Source organism: Mytilus californianus, unplaced genomic scaffold (assembly GCF_021869535.1).
Source record: "Mytilus californianus isolate M0D057914Y unplaced genomic scaffold, xbMytCali1.0.p SCAF_3, whole genome shotgun sequence".
Classification (NCBI taxonomy): domain Eukaryota; kingdom Metazoa; phylum Mollusca; class Bivalvia; order Mytilida; family Mytilidae; genus Mytilus; species Mytilus californianus.
The window spans coordinates 39,168,591-39,191,784 of record NW_026262679.1 but is presented as its reverse complement, the minus strand read 5'-3'; the positions used below and the strand labels follow the sequence as shown (position 1 = coordinate 39,191,784).

At 33.1% G+C, this 23,194-nt stretch overlaps 1 protein-coding gene across 2 annotated transcripts in view; it reads right to left on the bottom strand.

Moving 5' to 3' along the window:
* Positions 1–1,740: 1,740 nt before the first annotated feature.
* LOC127734535 (uncharacterized) overlaps positions 1,741–23,194 on the bottom strand; it is a 32,344-nt gene continuing 10,890 nt past the window's right edge. The window contains exons 11-21 of one of the 2 annotated variants that reach the window (XM_052244458.1): positions 21,456–21,548; positions 19,568–19,654; positions 17,942–18,046; positions 13,289–13,475; positions 12,210–12,374; positions 11,856–11,941; positions 11,079–11,149; positions 5,003–5,181; positions 4,385–4,514; positions 4,065–4,138; positions 1,741–3,498 (exon numbers count right to left, since the gene is read on the bottom strand). In XM_052244458.1, coding sequence (XP_052100418.1) covers positions 3,494–3,498; positions 4,065–4,138; positions 4,385–4,514; positions 5,003–5,181; positions 11,079–11,149; positions 11,856–11,941; positions 12,210–12,374; positions 13,289–13,475; positions 17,942–18,046; positions 19,568–19,654; positions 21,456–21,548 — 1,182 coding nt within the window. In that variant the 3' untranslated portion in view covers positions 1,741–3,493. Of the gene's footprint in view, positions 3,499–4,064; positions 4,139–4,384; positions 4,515–5,002; positions 5,182–11,078; positions 11,150–11,855; positions 11,942–12,209; positions 12,375–13,288; positions 13,476–17,941; positions 18,047–19,567; positions 19,655–21,455; positions 21,549–23,194 lie in introns of those variants that run through there. The other variant, XM_052244459.1, reaches the window with a different exon arrangement.

Here is a 23,194-nt window from a genome sequence, read left to right as displayed (position 1 = left end):
GAGAAGTCCGAGTCTGATGTCAGAAGATGTAACCAAAGAAAATAAACAAAATGACAATAATACATAAATAACAACAGACTACTAGCAGTTAAATGACATGCCAGCTCCAGACTTCAATTAAACTGATTGAAAGATTATGTCTTCATCATATGAACATCAGGCACAATCCTTCCCGTTAGGGGTTTAGTATCATACCATCATAACATATATGAGTAGAACATAACCCGTGTCATGCCAACAACTGGTTTTTAAATAATTGTGTTTAGTGCCGATGCAAAGACCCTATAATATATGTGTTTGGTTTTTTTGTGTTTATATTTTTTGTCCTGTGAAGAAACAGATACAGATTGCACACCTTTTATGTCTTTCGTGAATGATAAACTACTTTAACCTTTTATCTTGTTTCTATTGGCCATATTATTGTTTTTCCTTCATCTACTTGTGATTTGTGTAGGTGTATTATTTTCTTTATATCTTTTGAACTGTATTTAATCAATACTGTATGATAATTTAATGGTTGATGGTGTGAGATCCTATATAATCAATGATTCAGTCACTTAATTTGGGTTACTTACATAACTTTCCACAGTAAAAGTAAAATAAGTTTACCCTGCATTGACACGCAAGCCACTTTGCTATGTTTCATAACTAACTGTTATGTTACATTTCTCAGAAATAAAGTATCCTCGCCCCATCGTAAGGCGTTTATATATCTTAATTAATAGATTAATACCTCTCATAATTGCATTATAAGGACTTTCTTACTAGGGGTGTGCTCCTAACTAAAAAAATGCATTATCAGGGTTATGAGAAAAACGTCTGAAATCATTGATATTGTTTATTGTTACACAGAGTCATTATTATTCTGTTAGTAGCTGTTGTTGGCTTTCAACTAGCTTTCAGTAACTGCGAATACTCTCAGATCTGTACTTTGTGTTTTTTTAGTTTTTTTTTTTTTTTTTTTGGCTTTGTATCGATCTGATGAGTTAAGCCCTTTACACATGTTTTTAAAGTTTGTTGTTTTGTTGTGCTGTTACACCCCTTTGCCAGGTTAGGGGAGGGTTGGGCGCCTGCAAACATTTTTAACACCGCCTCATTTTATATGTGCTTGTCCAAAGTCAGTAGCCTGTAATTGAGTGGTTGTCGTTTATCATATTTGTTTTTCGTTTATTGTTTTGTGTAATTTGTTCTTGAATTGTAAAGATGTGGCACCACTTTTAACTTTTGAGGGTAGGGTTAGCGTCTGCTTACAAATAACCCCGCCGTTTCCTGTATATGCCTGTCCAATGTATGGAGCATGCAATTCGGTGGTTGTCATTTGTTGCTGTATATTATATTTGCTTTTCATTTATTGTTTTGTACATAAATCAGGCAGTTAGTTTTCTCGATTGAATGGTTTTACATTTGTTTTTCAGGGCCTTTATAGCATGCTATGCGGTATGGGTTAAGCTCATGGTTTAAGGCCATACGGTGATCTATGGTTATAAATACTACGACGTCATTTGGTCTCTGGTGGTGGAGAGGTATCTCATTTGCAATCATACCACATCTTCTTTTTTTATATGTAGCATAACATTTGTGATAATTGACGAGGGGAAGTTGAATGCGGTAGGGATGTCAGGAAATAAATATTTACTATGTTTTCGAATTATTTGTTTACATGCTTTGTTACTACTTATAAAACTATCGACAAATATTCTACACATTGCTTACTACATCCAAAAATAACAGGAGGAAACATATTCAATCATGTCTTTTATAAATTAAATGTAGTTAAAATGAGGTTGGTTTTTGGTAGCGATACATTTTGTTTATGTTATTACATTGTTGGATTAGAACTATGGTCGTATGTTCATTAGAAGAAAATCCATATACAATGGCATTGGGAAAAGTCCTTTACTTCTGAAAATAAATATTTCCCCCTGACTCCACCGAGTAAGCCATTCAAAATTCTTTTCATGTCTAATATATAAATTATGTTGGATTTCTCTGCTAACTAAATATGAATGCCGTTTAGAACTTAGGGATTGAAATAGACCAAATAATAATCTTTCATGAATATATTTAGACAATAGTAGTTAACCGATGTTCAAATTTCATAAATCGAGTAAGAAGATACAAATAAAGTAACAAACAAAAACTGAGTGAATCGCATGGACTTCAAAAGGTGCGAGACGGGTGCGTCAACAGGTTAAACGTTTCCTACTTTGTATTCATCACCCGCCATGCAAATTCACACTCAGTCAACATGTAACATTAGAGAATTGGGCACAATAGGGAATAACAGTTCAAACTACAACCCTTTTAATATTTAGCTACTTTTACATTTAACCTCCTTTTAACCTAACGTTAACCACATGACTAAGAATAGTAGATAATTTTGAGATGATAGTTTGCATGTACACGCATTATGTGTGGTAACGTTCAGTTAATATAAAAGCGAGAATTTCTTTGGCATAGGATGTACGTACTTTTGTATGATAGAGCATTCACAATTGTTCTCAAAATGGTATAAAATACGTCACTAGTAAACGAACTTTAGTCTTAAACGGTCGTTTTAATCGTCTGAAAGGTCTGAACAATAAATGTTTCGGTCAATTTTTAGACTTACGTATAGGTAAATAACAACTACTGGACAGCATGAACATAACTGAACAGATCTAAATTGACTGCAAGCGAGTTGTCTGAACAGTACTGACTTTACCGCAGTGGATAATACGTAAATACGTTGATGTGGTATAATTGCCAATGAGGCAATTCTCAAGTCAAGTGTTTATTGTTTAGTATTTTAAGAGCTGTTCGGTTCAAATAAACGTTTAAGATCAAAATTGTTTTTCAGATGTACATTAGAAATACAACATGCCTTTGGTAATTTTTATTGACTCTTCAATAGGGATTTGACTGCAATCGGGGTTGCAAAGATTTTATTTGCAATTTACTCCAGTATAGAGTTTGGGAGACTTTGTGTTATCAACGAGCATACAAAATCAGAGGATTCTATATGTAATATCTGAAATAACTTTGTTTCTCGAAGATAAAGGTTGTCATTACCTAATCGAATGAAGTTCATTATAACCGATTTCGTACACAAGGAAGATAAAATAAAGTTCATTATAACCTCATACGAATTTGTACATACGAACGAAGGAAAATGCCATTTAGTATAAATATATGTAAATAGAAGAATGAATGTCATAAATACGAAGGAAAATGTGATTTGAAGTTTTTGTTTAAAGATAAATACAGTTAAGAAATACAAATACAAATATTGCAGATGCATGCAAATAATTCTACATTCCAATATATTACACGGTGTTGGACTTTGTTGGCAGTTTTTGGCGACTAAAGTAATTGTCTGTTAGCATAGCGTACTGTTTCATCTAACTGTTATTTTTAGTTTCACTTCATTATCTGTACTGCTGATACTTTGATGTGTACTTATAGCGGACCGGGAAACCCATATGGTTGGTTTAGTCACTGTAATAAGTAGTCATCAATCTGAAAAAAAAGCACATGCATATTAGGATAATGTCATCGCAAAAACCACAGCAATTATGAATATATCTAAAACGTAAAGAATATTATACATGATCAATAAGTGGTTATTGTCATTTCAGTTCAACATATTACGTATCATTAATCATTTCTTGTTTATAGGTAGTATCATATCAGCACTCTATAATTGTCAAAAATAAGTAGCATGTACCTTCAAAACAAATACATATTCTGCTGTGTAAAAAGAGTAAAGACCTAAATATATATTGTTTTGTTATGTATAATGTTAAGTTTTAAATAAAACAAAGTTTTGTGACAGTCATGTCCTTTTAAATGATTGATGATTATCATATCTATATGAAAAGGTCCGAAATATATAAGACATTTAGATATCTTCCTATGCCGTTAATTTGCTGTTCATTGACACATATTTCGCAGCTCCTTCCTGATTGCCTGCATTTTAGTTGTTTATTTTTTGTACGTTTATGCTAAATTTTTAATTCAAATTAATTTGCACAGAAAGTGGCGGTCAGAAGCATTTAATTACTAAGTTAAAAATATCAACTCACCTTTCCTTCTTACAGCCATTTCTGTTTTGTTATTGGCGTTTGCCTGTATCATTCTTGAAAAATTGACTATGTATCTAAAATCAGTAAAATATCATTATAAAACCGAGAATATTTGTCTTTTTTCATATCTAAGAAGTTTTACGTTTGAACCCAATTTAAAAATCAAAATATTTTACATGTCGAATGTACGTGTATTCAAAAATCTTATTTTGTTCTTGTTAAGTACTTCACAATTAAGTGGCTATTTCTTGCTCATGCATAATTAGAAAATACCTCTTACATTTTAATATTTTTTAATCAATTTTAAAAGAAAGACTTACGTCGTACGGTCCATTTCGATAGTGATTTTTCCTGTTTTCTTCCTCTGATATGCTTTTTCAATCTTCACATTTATTCCGGATGGATATTTCATCCATTGTGAACCTTTTTGGTATTCCCAAATGGCACTGACTTTTAAAAAGATAAAAAAATAGCTGTAGTATAAGCTTTTACCTGTTACATTTTGCAAATACCATGCATAATCCGTTAGTTTCATTCGTTGTTGAGTACTTATATGTTATTTGTGTTTCTCTTTTTAAATAGGTATTAATATAATAAAGTTCATAAAATTCTGAGATTGAAACCATTACTTTTGTCGACAAAAGTATTTTTTTTTAATCTCAGTCAGTTGAGATTTTATATATCTTTTATCATTTTTGAAAGATTACATTCTTGCTGGGAGAACGTTTCCAATTTTATGACGTTTTTTTTTTCAACATTTATATTTTGGTCTCAAAGTTTGGCGTTATATATGGTAATTTCTATTCATTAAGGCATGTATATATCGACAAGTGATTTTAAAAAATACAAAGCATGTGTCTGAATGTCTTCTTATTGTGTGATCGAGTGTTTAATGATTTCCCATTTCAAAGCTAAGAATTCTTGTATATTTGTCTCACCTGAAGTATCTGAATATAAAGGAATAAGATAGTCCTCTTTATCACATTCATTTGTGAACATAGTTTCTAAAGTATTTCGATATTTTCCAGGTTCTGTGTGCCTAAACCTTTGTTCAGAATGAACAGACCTTTTGCTTTCCACATATGACATTCTACTTGCACTGTTTGACAAATCATCACTGAAATATAGTACAAATAGCAAGACGACAAATTATTTATTCAACATCATAAAAAAAAGCCATTATATCATCACATTTGTTATCTTTTGTCTAATTTCTTTTGAATTTATGTTCTACCCGTTTGTGTAGTGTTTTTAGTGTTCTTTTACATTGCGGGCATATATCTATGTTTTCAATTGCACATACAGTTGTCTGTCATTTTTCAGATATTCCATGTTTTTATCAAAATCTGTACTCACCTGTCTGAAAATATTTGCAATTATCCTTTAGTAACCCCACACACAATCGCTAACTTTTAGATTATCTCCCCATGACGATCTCCACAAAGAAGATCACTTTACCTTTAGCGAATGTAATGGCTACGATCTAATTTCGCATTAGAACATCAGGCAATCGTCGTTTTGTCTATAATTGGATAGCCACCGATGGAAGATAAAGATATGGAGGATAAATTTACGAGTTGTAAAATATGTAGTGCACGTATGAATGTGAATTCGTAAATTTTACGGACGCCATCACGAGTTGGTTGACCGTTATGGAATAACCGTTTCACAGATGATATCGGATATGTTCCTTATGTCGTAATTACAATCCACTTCCTTTTTCACCACGAATGTGACCTACCGAATTAGATTATTTACCGGATTTGTAATAACATGAGCAACACGACGGGTGCCACATGTGAAGCAGGATCTGCTTACCCTTACGGAGCACCTGAGATCACCCCCAGTTTTTGGTGGGGTTCGTGTTGCTTAGTCTGTAGTTTTCTATGTTGTGTCTTGTGTATTATTATTTGTCTGTTTGTCTTTTTATTTTTTGGCCATGGCGTTGTCGGTTTGATTTCGATCTGTGAGTTTGACTGTTCTTCTGGTATCTTTCGCCTCTCTTTTTGATAGACAATCACGATGAATGTTTTGGGCACCGAATATGTCATAATGGTTTCCTATGTGACATTTGCCGGGAATGGGATGATTAAAGGCGATCTATCGTTGATAAATTGTTAGATAAAGCTAGGGGTAAAATTTCATTAGCCGCAAACTCTTCTGTGAAGGAGGTTGGCAGAAAAAAGGACGTTGTGAAAATGCCGAGTGCATTGGCATCTCCAAACTTTTATAAGATCGAAAGTGACAAGTGTGCAGAGGACACACGGAATGATATGCCCGTTTTGTATTACGAGGCAGTTGATTCTAACAAGTTCATTACTGAACCGGTTCAAATACAACTTAAACAGCTGTTACCACGTGCCATGACTGACACGGAGTTGAAACAAGACCCAATTCCTTCTTGTTCTAAAACAAGACCTCATTACAGTAAGTTTGTACCTGATGATCAGATCTCTGTAAGATCACAAGATGATGAAATAAGTATCATAGGTTCAGTATGTTCAGATGACAATAACAATGAAACTCTCACTTTGAACATGATGCTTCTCTTGTTAGTGAATGCGCTCCAGGGTCTACTAATCAAATTCAGTGGAATAAATTTCTGCATAAAATGGCTAATAAGTTGAACGTTAATTGTTCAGAGGACGTTGAAAAGGATGAAGCACGACCTTCATATTTATCGTCACGTCTTAATCCTGGTAAACCAAATCAGGCAACACATTTGAAATTGCCTTTAGAAGGCACAACTATTGAGATTTTTAAAAGTGTAGAAAAGAAAGCTATGTCTGGTAGGCTTAAGAACAGATCAGTGCGCCTAAGAGATGACAAAGCCTTTATGGTTTTTAAGCAAGATTTCTGCGAATTTTGTTCACCTCCAAAGCTTGATGACAATATAGAGGAGGGGTTGTCTTCTACTATGGGCAGTAAAAAAAAAAGGCTTTGCAGACCATAAACAATTTTCTTATTCCCTACATTCCTTTCACAGGGAAATGGATACCAATTTTAAAAAAATGTAGACAATTCATGTAGAGCTTTGTTGTTTTATATGGATCTATGATAGCTAGCTATATTGATGAAGTGGAGTCTGAATAAGATAGAGTAGAAGCATGTTCAGCTTAAGTAGCATGTTTCAAATCTATGGAAGATATGACTTTACGTATAATTGCTAATCCTGTTATGACCAGAAGGAAAACTTTCTAGAAAACAGTAGATTTCAGTAGCAAAGCCACATCAGCTAAGTTGTTGAAATTACCCTTGAATGGTGCTTAACTCTTTGGTGGTAAATATTTTGAAACTTTGCATTCCTCTGCTAAGAATATTCGTGATGCAAAAGAAACACAGAATGTTTATCGTTCTTCTTTTGTGCCTAGCAGGCAAAATTTTGACGAAGGATCAAGAAAGCGAAACTCATCTGTTGAATTTTCTAATGTCAAACCTGTTAAAAATGCAAGAACTGAAACAAGATTCTAATGATTGTCGTGGCACTGACACTTTGTCTAATATTCGTGCCTTGCATCAAAACAAGGAGGTAAAGAATCATTTTTATGGAACAATATCACCCAGAAAAATTACAAACAATGAAAAATTATTTGCCTGCGGGAGGACTCCAGGTAGGAACTCGCCTTTTACATTTTCACAGTCAGTGGACTTTTATAACTCAGGACAAGTTAGAAATTAAATAGTGACAAACGGTTTAATATTAGATTTCATAGAAATTCCAGCTTTTACAGGAGTAAAAGAGACAATTGTACCTAGAGTAGGTACCAAACGATCTTCTATATAAGAAGAGGGAAATACCTTGTTCAAAAAAATGTAGAAAATCAGGGATGTTACAGCCGAATATTCTAAGAACCAAATTGCCTGGGAGGTATGAGACCTATTTCAAATCTAAAACCACTAAACCAATCCATCAATATTTCAAAATGAAAACTCTAAGGTCCATTCTAAAAAGTCTAAAAATTGGGGAGTGGGCAGTAAGACTGGACTTAAAAGATGCATACTTCCATATCCCCATTCACAAGTATTACAGACAGTTCCTCCGCTTTAGTGGAATAGGTTAAAGCTATCAATAGCGGGCTCTACCTTCTTTGTCATAGGTCAGCTCCAAGAGATTTCACCAAAATAATGACAGTAATAGGTGCATTTCTGTGAAAAAAAATGATTCATATTTTCATGTATCTAGATGCTGGAGGTTAAAGAACCACAGCAAAGTTTCGCTGAAATAACATTTACTTTACACTCAGGTATTGTTAAAAACACTGGGTTCAATAATCAATGTTCAAAAATCGTGTTTGATCCCAACTCAAACTATAGAGAACTTAGGAGCAGTGATTCATTTGAGGAGAGGTTCAAAAATATAAATCAATTGATTTACATTATTATACGTTTGCCAACAGTAGAGGCACGTGCAATGTTGAGACTACCTGGTCTAATCGCGTCGTGCATAGATCTGATTCCAATGGCACGGTTACACATCAGACCGATTCAGCTCTTCCTATTAGCTTGGTAGCAACCAATTCGTCATGGTTTAAATCACATGATACCTATGTACCAGCCACTTCAGGAACATCTACACTGGTGGTTAAACCAGAACAATTTCTTCAAGGGAGTACCGTTGGAGCAGGAATCTGCTCAAGTGACTCTAGTGACAGATGCGTCACAGTCAGGTTGGGGAGCCCATATAAACACTCATTAAATAGCAGGAGCGTGGTAAGTTCAATACAAAATGAAACACATCAATTGGCTAGAACTGAAAGTTGTGCAGTTAGCACAAGTAAAATGCAAGAGTGTTCTAGTGAGAACAGACAATGCTACTGTTGTCAGTAATCTGAACAAACAGGGAGGGACTCGATCCCCAGAGCTTTGTTACCTGACACGGGATTTGTTGAAATGGTACACGATTCACAAGATCAGGTTACACGCTGTTCATATTCCGGGAGAAAAGAATGTCATAGCAGATGTTTTGTCTAGGGGGAAGGATTCAATTCGGTTGACAGAATGGGAGTTAGATATAACAATAGTAAATCTTTTATTTCATCATTTGGGAACACCAGTGATAGATCTGTTTGCGGCTTCAAAGAACAAGAAGCTGCCAGTGTTTTTCTCTCCTTAGCCGGATGAGACAGCAGTTTCAGTAGATGCACTGTCAATGAACTGGACAGGAATGTTTGCTTATGCCTTCCCTCCACCTATAATTTTAAACACAGTGTTACAAAAAAAAGAATGAGGATTGTGTAATATTGCTGATTGCCCCAGTGTGGCCAAGACAATCATGGTACAGTCAACTTCTGGACCTTTTGATAAACTTTCCGATAAAATTGCCTGTACAACAGAATCTTCTTAGTCAAAACGGAATTTACCATCCATTTTCGAGTGTTCTAGATCTTGTAGCTTGGAAAGTGCCAAACAGTCTTATACTGCAAAAGGATTTTCACCACATATGGCTTCAATTATTTCAAATGCACGAAACAATCTATACACAGTCAGCCAGTTTTCAATGCAAGGCTCAAATTATTTCACAGCTGGTGTCAGGAAAGGAGTATCAATCCCAGTAGGGCAACTGTGCCAGAAAAATCTGAATTTCTAATGTTTTTACATTCAGTTAAGAAATGCAAGTCAATTACTTTAGCTGGTTATAGGTCAGCCATATCATTGATACAACATTTATCTAAAGACAAAATGTCAATTACCGAAAATTTAAGTAATTAAATAAAAAGATTGTACAACATTCATCCACCAACTCGACAGTTGGCTCCAAATTCGAATTTGACATTTGTGTTATCAATGTTAACAAAGACTCCCTTTGAACCACTACAAGAAGCAGAGTTAAAAATTTTAACAATGAGGACTGTTTTTCGTTTTGCATCAGCTGCAAGAGAACGTGAAATACACAGTTTCTCAATTAATGACAACCATTTTAGTAGAGAACACAGAGGAATACGTTTATTGCCTAATATGCAATTTCTAGCTAAAACTCAAACTTTAAATAAACCCTGGGAGCCAGTATCTATTCCTAAATTCGATAACTTTGCAACAGATGCAAACACTTTACCACTATGCCCGTGTATATCATTATTAGCCTATGTTAAAAGAACTGATTCTTTGCGCAAATCAGAGAAACTTTTTATTACTTATCAAAAGAACAATCATGTGGAATCTTCTAAAGATTCAGTAGCACGCTGGATAGTAGATACATTTAAATTTGCATATGAGCATGCAGATAATGAAACAGTCAGCCAGAGCTCATTGTACCAGAAAATTATCAACCTCATGGGTATTATTCAATGGACTTTCCTCTTAAGAGATTTTAAAAGCGGCTCATCGGACTAATGAGACAACATTCACTTCATTTTACTTGAAGGATGTGCCAGATTTAGAATCTCGTTTTGCCAAAGCTGCAATTTGCAGACGACTAACAGAAATAGAAGAAGTATTAAGGTAGATATTTATTGTTTACTTGTTTACTTTCTCGCCACCTTTTGGTGTTATGTTGCAAATTCTTTGCACATTTTTTCAGACAGGTAAGTACAGATTTTGATATAAACTACGGTTTTTTGGGGGTAAAAACCTTGTTTACGATAAATCTGTACTTACCTGTCTGACCCGTCCCGCCTCCCCACCTGAGGAAGTGTCAAAGTTGAATATATTTAATCCGCCTCTTTGTGGAGATCGTTATGGGGAGATATTATAAAAGTTAGCGATTGTGTGTGGCATTACTAAAGGGTAATTGCAAATGTTTTCAGACAGGTAAGTACAGATTTATCGTAAACAAGGTTTTTACCCCAAAATAAACGTATTGTAAGTGTCTCTTTGAAGCATTAAAATGGTCTCTAAAGATAACCCGGAAAACAATGATGAATTACTAACTTTACGTAAAAAAAGTAAAAACAACCTCGCAAATAAATTTATTACTTTTAAGACAGTTCTACTTTATTAAATACATTAAAATAAAGTTATATCTTATTTTAGTTGACAGCATAGTTGTAAGCAATAATTGTTAAATTAAATATTTACCACAGCTTCACTTCAAAAAGTCCATTACATCCAAATTTATATATGCCTACATTTTCCCTGTCCCATCTGACCTTAAAAATCAAAATATAATTGACATTATCTTTCCTCAATGAACTTTACTTCTTGTTATCATTTATCAAAAGCAAATTGAACCATCTCGAACTTTATCAGAAAAAGAGTTAGAAAATAGTATTTTTAAAGCAACGACAGGAATGTTTTAAAACAATTAGTTTGAGACTTGAAATTTTTTAAAAGCTTATAATCCTTATACCATCACTACCACCTTTTTAATATCATATAATATAAATTTAACTATTAAACATTTTAACAAATCATTGTTCGATGAAGTTTCATCAAAATATTATAAGTTTCCATAGAACAAATTAACTATACAGTAAAAATAGGATTTTTTATCAATTACTTTTCTATGATATATAAACATCAAATGGGGTATAATATTACAACTACATCTCTGCTTTGAAAATTTTCGATGGATATTCCTATTCTTTAATTTGAATATCAAAACTTTTTTGCTTCGGATATGATAAGTTTATCTTATTCGTATTTTATCTACCAGCTATTTTATCCTAAATTATCTACAGGGAAACATGCGTTCGTCTTAAAGTCAACATGGTTATTCTTGTTAAATACATCTTAGTTTTGTTGTCCTAACATTGAAATATGCATTGAGATTTGACACATTTTAAAATATATCAAAATAGGCATGCACGATTGTGTTATTAGTAATCGATGGCATTATTGAACAAAACAACTCACAACTACTTTCCCTTCTTCGTTCAGGTTCAATACTGTTCCTAACGTCCCTATACCTCCATCATGGTCTCCATATTTCCAGTTAAGACCTATATATAAATTCCGTTATTACTACATGCATGTACAAGAACATTTAAATTTCAGGTTATGTGATTATATAAATTCTATTTTCTCTTTCTTCAGTCATTAACAACTTGCAAAAACATTAAAACACAAAACGTTGCATTAAAACTGAAAACGTTGCATTAAAACAGGAAACGTTCCATTAAAACAGTGGTTTTTATCTTGTTAAATTGGGTAGACAAAGTTCTGTGGACGTTTTAGTTTGAAATTGCTATCACTGCATAATTTATTCACCTCTGACAACTCTACAACCAACTGCTATCATCTCATCGACCAGAATTCTAGGTTCATTGACTTTTTTTATGTGAAATGTATCCATCTGTTCATCATACATATAGGGATATACATGTTTTCCATGATCCCATTCAACTAGAACCCATGCTTTATTGAATAGCGAGCCTAGAATAAAAGTCAATATATGTCACTTTCAGTACAATTGGAAATTTCGTGGCGTCAATTTTGATTGCAGGGAGACGGAGTCCCCGGAGACTACCACCGATTTTCTGTAAGGGAAATGACAATCTCCGTAAATTAGGATTTGAGTCGAGCGCACATGCAACTTGTGGAGATTTGAGCTCACAACATCAGTGTTGACTCGTTATTGATACAGTAGATGAATCACTTAGACCACTCGGCCAGTGAGGCATAACAGAATTTATGAAATGTAAAAATCCATGAATGAATCAAATGAATAAGACATATCATTTCTGATATGAGATTTACATTTTAAACTTTACATATCAGCTTGTTCCCGCTTAAAACAGTACATTTTTAGTTAAAACATTAATTTCAAACTGATAAATTATTGTTATAAGCATTTTTTCACGTTTTCATGTCTGAATAAAAAAATCTTTCATTTTGAATGTGAATGCATGTGTGTTTGTTTGTTTGTGTGTTTATTGAATAGTGTTTGTTTATTCTACATTGGCTAGAGGTATAGGGGGAAGGTTGATATCTCACAAAACATGTTTAACCCCGCCGCATTTTTGCGTGTGTCCCAAGTCAGGAGCATCTGGCCTTTGTTAGTCTTGTATGTTTTTTTTTATATTAGTTCTATTATATGTCTCGGAGATTAGTGTGACTTCCAATTTCACTGAACTAGTACACATTTTTGTTTAGGGGCCAGCTGAAGCCCGCCTCCGGGTGCGGGATTTTCTCGCTGTGTTGAAGACCCATTGGTGGCCTTGGGCTGTTTTCTGCTCTTTTGTCGGGTTGTTGTCTCTTTGACACATTCCCCATTTCCATTCTCAATTTTATTTTATTGTATATATGTATGCATGTATGTTTGTGTTAAATTTAAATCAAATTCATACTGTCTCGATTCCGTCCAACAACTGTTCCTGGTAGACCTAGATCTTGATCATCCCAAGTCCAATCTGGCCCTCGTCTTACTCTATCTCCTAGTTTAAGTGTGTTACACTGTATCTCCATATATAGACCTCGGTTATTAAAAAACTTTAAAGGGTTGCTATAATCTTGCACCATATCTAGACAGTCATCCTAAAAAAGAATTGTCATATTTTACTTATTTTTTTTCAACTGTATATAATTTTTCATAAAATAATTACTGAATTCAGGGAACAAAATTTCATGATTGTTTAACATGCGTTTGAAAGGAAAAACTAACAAATAGAAAAATACGAAACAGAACTTTAATATTTTTACTATATTGATACTGATGATTAATAGACAAAAATGTTCTGTTTTATACCACGTGGACTTTGCACAGATTGTTTTCAATATTGTTGATTTCGTAAGATAGTGCTAAATCATACGTGTAGTGATGAAGTCTTTTCTTTAATAGTGTTTTAATATTTTTCAATAGTGGTAAGTAAATTGTTAAAAATATCTACCTTCCTTCCAAATAAGTACGGTTTTCTTATTGAAATAAAGTTATTTCTATATACAGAACAAACAAAGTTAAGGATCATCAAGACATTAAGGATCTACAAGATCGTCATTAATCTTCCCTTTGTTTATTTATTTTGTATTTACATTGTATCATAGATCAAATTTATTTGTTCAGTGTATGTGCACTGGTGTTAGTATGTCTTTTGATTGAGTTAAGCCATTTCAATTGGTATCTTATAGTGTGTCTTTCTATGTTGTGATGTTACACTATTGTTTCAGATAAGGGTGAAGGTTTGGTACCATTAAAACGGTTAAACCCGCTGCAATTGTTTGCACCTGTCCTAAGTCAGGAATCTGATGTTCAGTAGTTGTCGTTTGTTGATGTGGGTCATAAGTGTTTCTCGTTTCTCGTTTTTGATATAAATTAGACCGTTGGTTTTCCCGTTTGAATGGTTTTACACTAGTAGTAATTTTTGGGGCCCTTTATAACTTGCTGTTCGGTGTGAGCCAAGGCTCCGTGTTGAAGACCGTACTTTGACCTATATTGGTTTATTTTATAAATTTTGACTAGGATGGAGAGTTGTCTCATAGGCACTCATACCACATCTTCTTATATCTTTATACTGCCATTGCAACTTCAATTTAATCAATTTGACATTTGGCGAAAATGATAATAATATTTACCATTTTACAATCAAAGGAGAAGGTATAAAAATTTGATATTTTAATCACATGAATTAAAAAAAATCAAAAGATATTACAAGTCTTTATTAAAACATTCTTTAGATAGTTACAAAACACTAGTATGTCAGATATCAGTATCGAGATCTTTTAAATTTGTTTTAAAATTTTTGTTCGGGCTTCAATCGACTTACATCTCATACAAAACTGCAAAAACTGTTATGATAATCTCACTTTTGTCATTACAATGTAAATATCGGCAAAAGTCTTACCCAAAAAAATATTTATCAACAAAATATCTAATAAAACGATGTTAATGTTGGTAAAAAAAATGTTGGTATGGCATATATCATATTGCCGATCAAAACAAATACTATGAGTAAAATTACCATTATATGTCAAATACTTCTTTTCAAAAATTATGGTAATGACACTATGATAACGTCAAAATTAATATAATCAAATCATACTTTTACAGCTCAACATTTGTCGAACTTAGATGTATGAAATTCTTATATGACGTTCTTCAAACGCTTTGAGTACACATCCGTGGTAAAATATGAATATATTATTAATTCGTATATTTCAACTAATTTGATTCGTTCAGGGATAGTCACATGTTAAACTATATTTTCGAAGGTAGACAGAAAACGGCGGATAGCAAAAAGCATATTGCATAGCAAAAAGCATATTGCACGGTTATTTTTAGAATATCTAAAAACCGATATACATTGTGACGTCATGTAATGAATTTCATGATATTGTTAAAAGTTTTATTAAAAAATATCTTTGATCGATTATTTGAAGAAAAAAAATCTTCAAATAAATAAGATGTTAAAAACAAACATAAAAAATAAATGAAATAACAACTAATGTGTTGTTATTGTGTAGGAGACAATAAGATATCTATAAATTTCCAATAAAATCAAATGACGATTTTGATACAAATATGGTCGGAAATTAATAATATAACAATTATAGCCTATGTATGTGGTCAATACAGGTTATATCGACCCAAAGAAGTATATCGACCTCGGACTTCGTCCTCAGTCAATATACTTCTTTCAGGTCAATATATCCTTGTATCGACCTCATACCAAGGCTATAATTGTATAATATTGATAATTCAGCTGATCGCCAACGTCATGGATTGTTTGTAAATGACGTCGTTGAACGATGACGTTAGAATATAAGCATTCTACGGGAAAATGCATGAATTTGAAACTGAAGTCGTCGAAACATGAAAACAAACAAACAATGATAAGAATTTGTTGAAAGCCCATTTTCTTAAATAAAAGTAAGATAATCCATTAACTTCGTCAAAACCTGTCTTAGAATGTATTGTTAATCATTTAAGCATGTCACTTATTCAGTTTTCTTCGTATTCTACGTCAATATTAATAGTGTGTTCAATTACGGGAACAGCAAAAATTTTCTTCACATAGAGCGCTTCGAAACAAAAGAATTGCTGTCTCTGTCCTATAGAAATAATTCATAGGGGCTTGAATGTATATTGATTTTACCACGGGTTGTCACTTTATGCTGATATTTTATCCCTTTCATAAAATGCAAAACCCGTGGTAAAATCAAAATAAATTCAAGCCCCCATGAATTGTTTCTTAAATATATTATAGAAATCGTTTAATACTATCACACAGGTTGGTAGCAGTGTTGCAAAAATCATGATTTAAAGAAATATAAATGAAATCTATATAAGAATAAGAAGATGTGGTATGCTTTGCAATGATACAAACTCTCCACCAGAGACCAGATGACGTATAAGTAAGCAACTAAATATGTAGGTCACTGTACGATCTTCAACAATGAGCACAATTCATACCACACATGAAGCTATAAAAATAAAAGGCCCCGAAATGACAAATGTGAAACATTTGAAAAGAGAAATCTAACGGCCTGATTTTTGAAAAAAAAATAAACGAAAATCAAATATAATATCCCTTGCAGAACTGAAATATTTGAGGCAGATCTGCAGCAGACTTGCTGCAGGTGTGATGCAAACAAAAAGCTTGCAGAAACCCTTTGAATATTGTTTGCAGACGTTTGCAGCTAGCTGCAAACCTCCTGCAAACATTGAAGCTTTTTGCTGCAAGCTTGCGGCAGGTTTGCAGAAACAATTATGTTTGCAGTAAGATTGCAGTAAGAAATAGAATATAAGGATGTTTGCAGCTATATTGCAGAAATCTTTGACCATTCCATACGTTTGCAAGAGCATTGCAACATTTACATAAAATGACTGAGCATGCCTATTGGTAACTTCCTGGAAGTTAAAGATTTGAAATTCGGTGCTGAATTATGTTGATGGTGTTTGATTCATGTTATATGTTAGTGTTCAGGGAGGCATTTTATGTTGGATATTAAATGTTTAGTTTTCAAAGACATTATTTGTAAGTACAAATTCTTCATAGAACTGTAAACATATGAAATTCGTCACCTCCTCAAATACCTGAAGGTTTGAAAAACATTTACAAATATGTTACAAATATACTGTACTCTGTAATATATTTGGAAATTGTAACTTATTAAGTATTATGTTTCAATAAGTCAATTTAAATTTTATGATAATATTAATTTAATTGGCTGTATATGCACAAAATGCATTTCAAATAATCCCCTCTTTTGTATTCTAAATATTCAATTTATTTGAGGACTTCAACAACAAAAAAACTTTAAATTATTTCTTAAAAGGTATTTACTAATGCTATGATAATTTTGCAAATGATGAAGTATTTGAATTGTTGTATATGTATGTTTGTAACCTAACTTTTTCAGAATTTGCTGTGCAATTTAAATAATGTGATGTGTAGACAACATGACATTGTTTAATTGTAATGTATGTAGTTCCTGCAAGTTTGCAGCAAACACTCAGGAGAAAACATAGTTTGCATATAAATGTTTGCCACAGGTCTGCAGCAAACACGCAGGGGAAAGCTTAATTTGCATATAAATGTTTGTCGCAGGTCTGCAGCAAACACTCATTTGCATAAAAATGTTAGCTACAGGTCTGCAGCAAACACGCAGGGGAAAGTTTAATTTGCATAAAAATGTTTGCCGCAGGTCTGCAGCAAACACTCATTTGCATATAAATGTTTGCTACAGGTCTGCAGCAAACACTCATTTGCATGGTAAATTGTTTGCAGCAGACCTCAGCACATTTGCAGCAAACATGCTGCAAATACAGACTCTGCGATTGCTGCAAGTCGGCAGCAAGTTCGCTGCAGACTTGCAGCAAATATTTGCAGGAGGCTGATTTTGTCAGTAAGGGAGTATACAGCAACAAAAGACAACCACTGAACAACAGGCTCCAAACTACTTGGCTTTGATAACTTTGCTTGTTTTATATATAAAAAAAAACTGTGGACAGGATAGATTTCATATCGATTGATAAGGGAACGAATCATCTGCCAGTATCTCACGTGTGTATCATGAAAATCTGATCGGTTTGATATCATCCTTCTAATATCATCTCTGCTATGATTCTTTGTATATCGTATATCTGATGCTATAGTAATTGCATGAAGCTGTAATATAAAATTATAACAAAATTTAAAGTTGGAAAACAAATACCACAGTAAATAGAAATTTTGCAGGCATATTAAGGTTTTTCTGTTTCTGCAGAAAAAAATGAACCACTACAATTTGGTACAGTCTTGTATATTTAGTGTGTATACCATATATAAAACACGAATGCAATTATCAGTTATTTCACGACAATCCATGTTTGTTTTCCTACTACATACTTTAAATAAAAGCCCCAGAGTTGTAAAATGATAAGCCTAGAAAAAATGGCTACGATAAAGACCTTAATTAATCAAGAGATATTTTATACACGTGAAAAAAATATCCTCGGTCCATACTTAAAAAACCAAAGTTATGAGCCAAAGATTGAAGGTAAATTTTATTATTTATATCGCATGGGGCTAATTTGAATCTGGATCAAAATTCGTAATAAAAAAAGATGATTATGTACTCTGGATGTTTAGATATTTTTTTTGTGTGTTATAACATACAATGTTTATACTTTGTTTTAGTTTCACAACGCATTCAGTCAGTAACATTGGTAGTTCTCTGACGATTTTAAGGAAAACTGTTTTAAAAAAAGTGTTTTTATTGAGAATATAATAAACAACTAACTAATTATCGAGACAATAATACACTACTTTTACTCTTATGTGTCCAGTTCATTGTTGGCTTAACTCGATTGGAAAGTTTTCAAATGTTTTTTTTACACTAAACCCTTTCAATACCATCCGATATTTTGATTAAGAGCAATTCTATAGATTTCTCGAAGTTTTTTTTTATATATGCTTTTTCATTACGAAATTATCTTTTAAACTAATAAACTATTATTGAAGTATTCCACCATTTAAGATCTATATATGTTCAATGATATTAGCAATGTAAAGTTTGCGGTGTAAATTTTGCGGGACTTAAATCAAAATGAGGACATTTATCTATTTCATATCAAAACTTCGATTTTGATGTGTGGTATCAGAATTTTTAATTTTAAGAGGTGGTATCAAAACTTTTGTTTTACAAGAGATTGTACTATAAATTTATAACTCATTTTTATGATCACTATTTTACTTCTTACATGTATTTTGGAAAATGTATGATAGTGACTTTCACCTCATTTATTACAGTAAAACATTCTATCTCTGATTTTACTCAAGGTTCCAACTAATGCAGGTAAAGTTGACCTTAGATAAATTTGGTTACTCTTTTCAGGTCCCTTTTTTGTCATACTGCTTCTAGCGTATATACGTATTATTACATTCCTGGCTTTCAAATGTTAAGGTTTGAGCGTTCCGATGAAAGTATTCCAGAAGAGCGCTCGGACAAGCGAAATTTATAAAGTGTTGTTTTCGTTTATAAATTATGGTATAAGAATTTTGTAGTTGAATAATAAAGCTCGATGTATACTTTTGACTTTTTATTATAGTTTTGAAAAAAGCAAGATTAAAACTTTTGAATAATATCCAAAACAGGCTACGAAAAATACAAATTTGGATACTATATAAATAAATGCTATTTATCCTTACCATAACTCGTGACATTCTGATCAAGCGATTCATTTCATTGTCTTGTATAATTTTTCCATTTGTTTTCCTTACAGCTTGTTCTAAAATCTGCAGCAAAGAATTAGATAAATCTTCAATTCAGATCAACGTTTCGAATTAACATCATACGATGTAACAAATTGCATTTGCTAAATTTGAAGTGATAATGACTTATTTCAAAAGAAATTTCCTTCTCTATTGGAATCATACAGACCTTTTATAATCCTACAAGGTCATTTGTCTTTTTGTCTTTTTGTCTTTTTTCTTTTTTTTTTTTTTTTGCTATAACGTCTGTTAGTCTTCGACTTGTGAGTTTGAATATTCCTTTGGTATATTCCGCCTCTCTTATATGAAAGTGACCTAATTAATAAACCTTCAGAAACTAATATATTTTATGTATATTTAAGTAAACTCAAACACAAAACCTTATACTATACGGGTGTCACTAGTGTAGCAGGAAATGAGTTCTCTTCCGGAGCACTTGACCACATCCCCGTTTTTTGTTGGGTTCATGTTCCCTAATCTATATTTTTTATTAAAGTGTTTTGTGTAACAGTCGTGAACTGTTGTTTTGTATTTTTCTTTGGCCATAGCGTTGTCTGTTTGATTGAGGCTACTTGTTATATTATCTCCTTTTTAAATAAAATGGCCCATGTATTTTAAGCAAAATTGCATTTCCCCTTTTTATACATATTTTCTCTACAACAACTTTCCTCGTGATACAATGTAACGTAAACATTTCTAATTTGAAAGTTAACTCATGTAACAAAATAAGCCTCTAATATATATTAAGAAAAAGAGCAATATACCGTCAATATATCCTACTCCAAAATAGGAGATTTTTTTGATTTTTTTAAAATTCTGGTTAAATGGTACAACTACGAGATGCCTTGTCAATCAATAAGTTCATATGTGGGACGTAAACAAACGAATGGTTCGGGTTGAACATATTTGGGTTAAAAGAATATGCATATCAGTAATTTTGTTTTTCTGGACCTGCAGCGAAATCGGGTGTGTTGACAGAGAAAGCGTCTCTTTCTATGCATTCATCAACCAACATGCGAATCCACAATCAAAAGGTTGCAGTTGGGATTAGAACGCAATCGGTAAAATTTCAGATCAGATGACCATAGGGATGTCAAAAGATTGAATTGATTGATTGATTGATGTTTGCCAAACGTACAGTGGCAAATATTCCATGCATGTTGAGGACGAAAACAAATTATTAATAAATAAAATAGGTAGATCCAGTAATATTGGCCGTCCGGTTTGGAAAATTTGGACTGCCGCCGGAAAATGATGGACCAGCAACTTTGTCTTGCAACAGGCCATCTGCGGACCCTCAAACAGTTGGTCCAAGGGTTCCTAATGTGCAAAGAGCGCTGCACTTTCTTTACACGAGGCATCGGATTTAACGTCCCCATTTTAATCGGACGTGGCTGCGTACTTGTACATCCCGCACAGTCAAACGGGCGCCCCACTTTGGCAAGGGTTTTAATGCAGGTCGGAAGAAGACCGAGAGTGACTATATTTCTATCCCAAAGTCACCCTTCGGGCGATGTCAAAAGAAGAGTTGGACTCCGGATCCGTCAAAAGTGGACATGGTACGTCTATAGGTCTATTGCATACAAATTTTTCAAAGACTTTTAGAATATGTCCCAGATCTGATTGACCAGAAATGTACATATGACTAAAGCGGTCCTAAATATGCAGATCATCGGATAGAGGTACATGTATTTTGTTTAACTGATTTAAAAGAATTAACTGAACTAGTAAAGCTGTAAATAATCTACTCAAAAATAACTTTTTGTACAGGTTACGTCCGACTGTAAGAAAATATTTCATTAAGAAAACTACAAAATGTTCTCACACTGTTGCACTGATCTCCGCCAACAGGAACATAGAATATTCTTGTAGTGGAAGAAGTTAACTTTTCAATTACACCATTAACGTCGGAAGGTACCTAAAAAAATAAAATAAATAGATTAATCTACTTTGGAGATATTTGAACGTCGTCGCAATAAATAGCACCTGACGACTTCAAAACTAATAAAATCTAATTATACAATAAATAAAACGATTCACTTCCCTAAGATCATTGACAATAAATAATACTGCTAAATATACCACGTTTTTTAAAGGAAATACATCCTTTTCTTATAAAAAAAATATGTGCAGCTTTCCAAACGTTTACTGTCTGCAAGCCCATACATTACGAAGTGTTTGGAACATTCTTTTCGCATGTGTTTTGCGCCATGTATTACTATTATTTGAGGCATTAAATATGTAATATATGTGGTATGATTGCCAATGAGGCAACTTTTCACCAGAGACCAAATCACGCAGATGTAAACAACTACAGGTCACCATACTGCCTCCAACAATGATCAAAACCAAAAATGTAAAATAATCTCTAACGCCACGACATAACAAAACGCAGCAAAACGGCTGATAACGTACAAAACAATTATTGAAATATACGTACGATAGACAGCAACTGACGACAACACATGAACTAATAAAGACCCGTTTTTCATTACTTCTTTAAAATTACTCGGTCGTAAATTAAGAAATTGTGCAGAAACTAAGGTTCCAGCTAAATCGGGCAAAATTGACCTTTGATGAATTCGGCTATTCTGTTTATGTCCTTTTTGACCATATAGCTTCTCACGTTATAGCATTTTTACGCATAACTGGCTTTCAAATATTAAGGTTTGAGCATTCCTGAGGAAGGTAAATCCAGAAAAGCGCTTCGAACGGACGAGACTAATAAGAGCATTTTTACATTTACAAGCACTGGGTCGATACCGCTCCTGTTGAAATGTTCGTCCCCGAGGGTATCATCACTCAGTAGAATGTGCTAAATATACAAATAATATTTTGAATCAACAAAGTACAGGCAAGAAACGAGCCTCCTCATGGGGTTGATGATTATGTGATTACTTGGCCGTTTTTTATAGTGATAGTTGCCACTTATTGACGGATCTCTAGAGTTCCAGATAAAAATAAATCAAGACAAGCGCTTCGGAAGCACGAAATTTATAAGGTGTTTATTTCATTTAGAACATGAAAATAAAGATTTCGACTCAGAACTATTTCAAATTTGCACATGATGTTTTGAAATGCAAAAAATCAACTAATTCAAATGAATTTCACAATATCGGTGTTGTTATGTCGACACACGTACGTCATAATATGCACATTCCTTCATAAAATTGAAGACAATTGCTAAATTTATGCAGTTTTCCACTCGTTTTCCTTCCTGGAATCATCGTTTGCATCGAAGAAACAACAAATAATTTTATGGAAGCTTTATAATAGGTATAATTATAATCTCACCAAATATATATTTTGAGAGTGTGAACGTTCTGTTTCGATTAAACATATTCCTAATATAAAGGTTGGTGGAAAATAAAGAAAATCAAGATTTTTTTGTCGTGGATGGTTGCCATGGAAACTCGTTAATTGACACTTTTGTTTTAATTTTCTAAACACCTTGTACCTTAGTATAGCAAGAACAATCTTAAGAACATGTAATGCAACTTTTTAATTTGTCCTTATATTTGGGCCAAATAAGGGCTTTGATGACCCTTCTCCTTTCATTAATTT